This window comes from Bidens hawaiensis, unplaced genomic scaffold, assembly GCF_021521415.1.
Source record: "Bidens hawaiensis isolate Kalapana, Puna unplaced genomic scaffold, B.hawaiensis_p1.1 tig00015316_1, whole genome shotgun sequence".
Lineage (NCBI taxonomy): Eukaryota > Viridiplantae > Streptophyta > Magnoliopsida > Asterales > Asteraceae > Bidens > Bidens hawaiensis.
Window position 1 is genome coordinate 52,293 of NW_027492367.1, and position 7,747 is coordinate 60,039.

Here is a 7,747-nt window from a genome sequence, read left to right on the forward strand (position 1 = left end):
ATGATGTGATGTATACGTGGAGTTAAATGACATGAGAGCACACCTCAAGCCTTAAGCTAGTAAAAAAAAAACATGGCCAGATAACCACTTGTCCATCTTTCCTGAATTTTACCTATCATACAACAAAAATTAGCTCTAAAAATGTGTTCCTTCTCATCCTTTTACATAACTTAGTTTTGATTGTTTTTAAGAACACTCACCATCTCTTTCCTCCATACTATCACACCTCTTCTAGAAAACGCTAAAAACTTTTCGTTTTGTTACATAATGCTCTACATAAGTTTAGTTATTATGAAGGGTGCAATCTAGTAAAAAGGACCGAAAATATGTTTGTATGATTCAATGACAAATTCATGATTTCTCTTTTAATGGTTTCAATCTCCGAACATTCATTAACCTGATTTTTTGAGTGCTTGAGGGTCAAATTGGGTCGAGTTGTCAGAGTCAAGACGATAAATAATTTAACTAAAATAAGTATATACAAAAGGGTGGTTATATTCAAACACCAGCCCCTTGGCGTGTAAATAAGTCTATACGAATCGTATAGGGCTTATACGAGTCGTATAGCCCTAAGTTATTGGCATACGTACGAAGGTAACAGTGTGACAACTTTTTGCAGTCTATAGAGCCGTATAGACCCTATACGAGCCGTATAGGTTTTCTGGCTCGTATAGCCTGCTTACCTCATCTGACCAATACGAGCTGTATAGGGTCTATACGGACAATAAACAGCATGTCAGTCTATACTTTGACCCGAGATTTATAATTGTTTTATAGTATATACGAGCCGTATAGATGGTATAAGACCTGTACAAACCAGGTATCAGCTTTTCTTGCTTCAACCATGTAATACTAAAATAGTTCGTCACCCAACAACTTTTATTTCATTCGTCATGTATCTATAAGGCATTGAACGACTATAACTTTATAAAGGCCATATTTCAAAAGCTGAATTAACACGAGTCAAAACATCAACAAACGAAATTATTTTTATAGCAATTATATTTCAAAAGTTTAGATAACTCATATAGGTGTCAACCAAAATGGATCGCATGACCACATCTAAAAAGTCGTTACCTCGAAACGCTCATGTTCTTCACAGGTTGTTTGATTAGTACGGAGCAAAATATTTACCTTTAAATTATATGTTTATATTTTATAACCAACTCGGTTGTTATTTTTTTATATTTTTGAAATTTTAAAGTAATCTTAAAGTTATACAAAAAAAAAAACTATACGAGTCGTATAACCCTATGCGGCTCGTATATGCGCTATACGGTACAAGGGAATAAAACAAACACTCCTGACCAAAAATTACTTGACTTTGCACCTATACGACTTGTATAGGCTCTCCTGGTGTTTGAATAACCCAAGCCATACAAAAAAATGTCGACAAACTTGGTATAAAAAAGACAAAATGGCAAAGAACGTCCTTTATGTTTGACTTGATTTTCATTATACGTCTTTTAATGAAAGAAATAGCAAAAGGCATAACTCATGGTTTCAAATTTGTTTCACGTTACGTCATTTGTCACTAACCCAGTTAATTTTTCTTGTTAAATCTGGTCATGTGCCTTGCACATGAAGGCAATGTGGTCATTTTACCCCTTTAAGGACTATTTGTGTAATTAGACTAAACAATTGACCTTTTGAAAAAATACTTTTATTTTCCAATAAAAAAATACAAATAACCCATCTCTCTCTCACACACACCTCTACCACACATCTGCCATCCACTATCACCATCCCCTCCCCATCATCTTCATCATCACCATCCAACCAATCACCATCAAAACCGGTTTTCTGGCGAGCATTGGATCTAATTACACAAACAAGCGGTTTCAGATCTTCTTAAGCGGTGGTGGCCGTGCATCAGATCCGATCCGGCTTGCACAGGGGGCAAGATCATCCATGCCAGAGAACACGAATACGATTGACTAAGACTACCTTGTAGCAGGATTGTAATTTTCCGATTGGAGCTGCCAGAAACACATCATTTTCATGGCGGTGTGAAATCAAACACGCCGATTGGACCCAACCCCCCTCTCTCTACTCGGTTCCGGCAACTAAAAAGACTGGCAGATTTGGATTTCAGTGAAGGGCTGGCTTGGTTATGACGACCACTAATTTTGGAATGGAGAGTTGCGTTTGAAGAACCAAGGGTTAGGGTTTTCAAGTGGTTGGAGCTTCAATTTGACTTGTTCAGATATGTGATAACAGGTTTTGTGGTTATGAAGTTGGGGCGTCGAAGAAAATGGAGGCGACGATGGTGGAAATGGATTTGGAGGTTTCCATGGTTTTCTTGATTAGATATTATTTGCAAGAAATGAATTGGGCAGAGAGAGAGAGAGAGAGAGAGTTATATATATATTTTTTATCTTTTAGTTTTAATTATTAATTAAATACATAAAATTACAATACTACATTCACGTGCATGGCCATATTTAATGAGAAAACTTAACTGTGTTAATATCAAAGGACGTAATGCGAAACAAATTTGAAACATAAGTTATGCGTTTTGCTATTTCTTTCGTTAAAGGAGGTGAAATGAAAATAAGTTCAAAGATAAAAAGTTTAAAAATGTGTTTGTTGAACTAGTTGAGGGTAGAAAAGAGTGGAGGCTAAAAAATTGAAAACAGCCCGCCTAATCGGAAAAACACCATGGCTGCTGGTGGTCACACGCTGACTTCCGTCCAACTTCCGGCGATCCTCCTCCTCCTCATAACCGTCATCAACTCTGCCGAAGAGTTGCCTTCTATGAGTAAACTTCTCTCAACTTACAATATTTTCACTTTTAATTTTTTTTCTAGCTATTTAACGAATTGGGTATGATATTCTGGATCTAACTAATTAGGATTCACAGTCAAATACAATAAACCTTCAGATTAGTAACTAATTACTGCTTCATTTTCTGGTGTTAGCCTGTACAGTACAAACCGAATCAAGGGTTTCTAATTTGTTTACTAAATTTTACTTTATCTAATCCCTGTATTATTATTATTATTATTATTGTTATTCATATAATGTTAGTATTAAATGCAGATTGCTTACTAAAGAAATAAAGTTTACTTTTTTTAGTCTGTATGTTGGAATTGAACAAGGAATGAAATATGAAAAAAAAAGAAGAAAAAAGCTGTTTGTTTTGTCTTATGGAATGAAATGAATCATTCTTGAAGGAATGATTACTTCCTTTTTGCAAATATTTAGGAAAAAAATCCAAAATTTTACTTAATTACCTTTCGTTTTCCAAATGTTAATGAAATTAAGAAGATGCTAAGTTTCGGTGAGATAATATGAATATATGATGTTTAATTTGTATAGTTTTTACTTCTACAAAATTCAGTATATTATGTCAAACTCAAACTATGTGTAAACTAGAAATAAAGTTGTATACTTTCCGTCTCTATATAGTGATCCGTTAAAACTTTATAGTAGCTTTCATAATAAATGGAGTTTTAACGCCTTTTTTGGGTGTGCATGTTATTTCGAAAGCTCTAACGTTTTTTGTTTCTGTGCATTTGCAGCTGTTGCAAAGTTTGCTACATTGGAGCTATCCCCAACGCTAGTTGTGGAGAATTCACCGGGTTCAAGACCTGGATATCAAGTGGTTTGTGAAAGAGTGGAACTCATTGGCTTACCGAGGCTTACAAATCTCACAAGCTTCTTCTCCTCCATTAAAGTAAAAGTTAAAACTGCAAATTCCACAGCCCGTTCTCCAAGTATTACCGTCTGTTTTCATAGGTGGCTTTTAACTTTTGACCCTTTTGATCATTGGAATGCATCTCCTCTTATAAACGATTAAACCCTAATAACATATCAGGAATGCATCTCTTGCAGTGGGTATGTGCCCTGAAGGTCAATGGGAGAAACTCATTAACGGGTCATGGGTTAAATCCATGTCCCCATTTGACTGCAAGCTCTTGGATATACGTTCAGTGGGCCCAACTGTTGGAACCGTTGAGGTTGTACTGAATGAAGGTCAGTTATAAACTTCTGATTCATTAAATAAAGTAAACCTTTTTATGTTATCATACACTAACATTGAACTCAACTTTTACAGAATTTTATTTGTACCGCGTTATATTTTTGGTACTGGGAATTGTAATGATGACGTTTGCATCCTCTTTGAGCAACTCTTTAGCAACATATTATGGTGGTGCAATGACATTAGGGGTTTTGCTTGTTGTTTTGGTGATCTTGTTTCAGGTAGATATGAACTAAATCAAAGCACTGCTTGATATGGTTATTTTCATATGTGAAAACTTATGTTAACTGTTATTGTTACTTATAATGCAGGGAATGAGGATTCTCCCAAGTGGTAGGACGAGTTCACTAGCATTAGTTCTATATGGATCCATTGTGAGTGTCCCATTTTTTTGTTCACTTAGTATTTTCGATACAGCTACTATTATTTTTGTTGTTATTATTAGGAGTAGCTTTACATAATAGTAACCAAGTTTCCCATGTGTTTCACTAAAATTACTAACCTTTTTTGTTCCTTCGAAATTACTCAAGTTTCATTAGGTTTTCTGATCACGTAAGGTCTTTTTTTATGTATGCTAATATTTAAAAATAAATTAAATTAGTGAGGCAAATGAAAAATATATGAATCTTGGTTACTATTTAGTGATTATTTTTTTCTGTTCGACTTAAACTAAACAGTTATAAAACTTGGTAACTATTGAATTTTTTTCACTATTACTTCCTATTTTAAAGTTAATTGACAAAATATTATCACTTATTTGCCTCACTAAATTTTGAAAAATATTAACCTTTATAAAAAGTTACACATGATTGAAACACCTAATGAAAGTTGAGTGACCTTACTGGAAAATTTGGGAAACTTGGTTACTATTTGGTGAGGTTTTCCTGTATTATTTTTATTATTATATTTTGTAATTTAACCACGTGTAAACATCTTACTTCTGCAGGTTGGAGTTGGATCCTTTCTGTTTAGCTATGTACCTACATTACTGCACGCTTTACTTGTCGAGATGGGAATCCATGAAGATCTTTACAGTCCCGTATCTAAGTGTTATTTAGTTTTTTGTACATTCTTTCTTTTTTATGTTGTGTTTTTATACGAGGTATATAAACTTTTGCTTATGTACCCAGGTGGCAGCATTCCTACTGGTTTTTGTTGTACTGTGTGGGGCGTGGTTAGGATTTTGGGCTGTTCGTAAACTGGTCCTGACTGAAGACGGGTCAATTGATACGGGCGTGGCTCAGTTTGTTGCTTGGTCCATTCGAATAGTAGCCTCTAGTATGATTCTTCAGGTACCCTTACATCATTTTTATCTAACTTTATTAAATTTTAATAAATTTATATCAGCTTAATATTGATGTAATCATTGCAAGAAGCATAATTTAGGTGGTTTATGTGTTAAAATGTAATGGGTGACTTGTGTCTATTTTCTTATAGTTAAGGCCCAAACTTGCAAGACGGGTAAACCAATTTTTGTTTTTCAGTGTTCGGTGGATCCGTTGTTGGCAGTTGCAGCATTGGCCTGTGGTGTACTCATCCCATCAGCTGCAAAGTGGCTCCTTAGTTATTATTACGTAGCCAAGTAAGTCTATTTCACAAATAAAGTTTCTATTATTTCAAAATAAATAAGTCAAAATGGGTTGTGTTGACCCGAACACTTGAGCACTTTTCAACCCGTTTTCCTTTTAGCTAAACTTTTTTAGGAGTTTTTTCGTCCCTGTGGTTTGGTCATCTTAACCAGTCAAGTCCAAAACTGAAAGTCTGAAACCTTTAACCTTTGAGTCATCATGGTTTCATTTTTTAACCATTCTTGTCTTTGACACTAGCTCCGTTAAATATTCTTGTTAATTAGAAGAGCATCTCAGTGATTTTTAATTTTTCTAAACATAAACATTTTTACACCTAAAGAACACCTTTCATTTCGATCTCTCCAATCTTCAATTCTACAAACCGCAGATTCCAATTTAGCGATAATGCTTATTATTTCAATTAATTGATCCATTTATCTATTAAACAAGGGTGTTTTGGTCATTTCATAAGAAACTAACATAAAAAATCTACTAGAGTTAGTGTTATGAACAGTTTTGGTTAAAAGATGAAACCATAGTGACTCAAAAGGGATAAAGGTTTCATTATTGGACTGAACTATTTAAAATGGCCAAACCACAAGGAGGGAAAAAGTACTAAACTATCTTTTTAGTTAACCAACTTGTTAAGAGACAAAACATTACCTATAAAATCATTTTATGAATTACGAACTTATTAGCATAAATTTCAAAAATGTGTAGAACGTTGCGGGGCAAGCATATAAGATCCCACCATCCCGTTGAAGATTCTTCGTCTCATAATAATAATATGCACGAGGCGAAGCTATCAGACTCGAACACGTTCTACTCTACCTTTCACAACACGCCTGCAAGACAACAATACTCAAAAGATGAATGGGACAAGTTTACAAAAGAGTCAACCAAGAAAGCATTGGAAAGTCTTGTGTGGTCACCCGATTTCAACAGATGGGCCGTTGCTAATGCTGATAGACTCGCTTTACTTCCCAAGCAAGATAATAAACCGAGACGAAAGAGTTGGTTTTCTTGGTCATAATCGGTTAATTATTGTAGGTATGGAAAATGCTAATTGTTATTGTAAGTTTATAACTAATTATTATGGGTATACATTTTAGTATTATGATTGTTCCATTGTAGGATATTGGATGATTGTAGAAACCCTAATTTTTCTTATTTGATTATACTGTTGTAGCGGAAAACTTATTTTGATATATTTGTTTTCTAAAACGACTTATTTCAACATGAGTCCATTTTGGTGAGACCGGGGATACGTTTTTGATCTGAACCCAATTTGAACTTAAGATGTCTTGATCCATTACTTGACATTATAGGCCATTTTCTTAAGAAGCATAAGATTTGTATTGTACAAAGTAAATGGAAAAATGTTTTAAAATACCATCTTCTTTGTCAAAGGATGTGGAGGATTAGGATGACATATAAAGGTTATCCAAGACATTAAAGCTAACAAAAGTCAAACTTAAGATCTCCTTACGTACGTAAAATCGATGGATGAAAAGATAACTTATTTTATTTCAAATTTCCGACAATCTTGAATTTATCTTGATGATGTTTAGTGGTGCAAATCTGTGATGCTATAATCTTTGATCTAGATGCAGATATAATTTGTTATATTGTGTAATAAACTTTTCCTTCTTGTTTATCTTTGTATTCGTCTTCTACTCTTCTTGTGTATTAACTTTTAACCATAGCTTGACGAGTTTTCAACTTTAGGATAAATTGTAAGGTACAAAATAGAAGAAAACCATTTACGCTAACACATGGTCATCAACCCATCGTAGGCCGTATCCAAGAGCTGCCAGTAATGAACGTTGACGACTCAACCTTTAGTGAAAAGTTTTGCACAAACTATATATGTTCAGGTTTTGGAGTTCCATATATGAAAATTAACTCTACAAATACATCTTAATCAAATCTTAAAATTACAAATTTTACCTAACATCTATCTCTAGAGTTACACTATCCTGATGGAAGATATAACATCTATAACTAACTATAATCTATCATAGTTACTAATTAGTGATTTATCAAGTTTTAAATTCATAAAATCCTAATCAAACATGATTACAAATACAAAACCACGAATAGACAAGTCTAGCCCAATCAATACCGGTATGTGTAATGGCAAATAATCGGGTTTGTTCACTTTGTTGAACATTGGTACAAAGTAAAGCATCCT

General features: G+C 34.0%; 1 protein-coding gene across 1 annotated transcript; it reads left to right on the forward strand.

The window, feature by feature from the left end:
• Positions 1-2,613: 2,613 nt before the first annotated feature.
• LOC143548899 (uncharacterized) lies at positions 2,614-6,631 on the forward strand. Its single transcript, XM_077039942.1, has 9 exons — positions 2,614-2,761; positions 3,525-3,741; positions 3,821-3,978; positions 4,061-4,206; positions 4,297-4,359; positions 4,932-5,024; positions 5,116-5,277; positions 5,470-5,567; positions 6,274-6,631. Exons 1-9 carry the CDS (start codon positions 2,662-2,664, stop codon positions 6,584-6,586), a joined length of 1,350 nt encoding a protein of 449 aa, XP_076896057.1. The 5' UTR covers positions 2,614-2,661; the 3' UTR covers positions 6,587-6,631.
• The last annotated feature ends 1,116 nt before the right edge of the window (positions 6,632-7,747 follow it).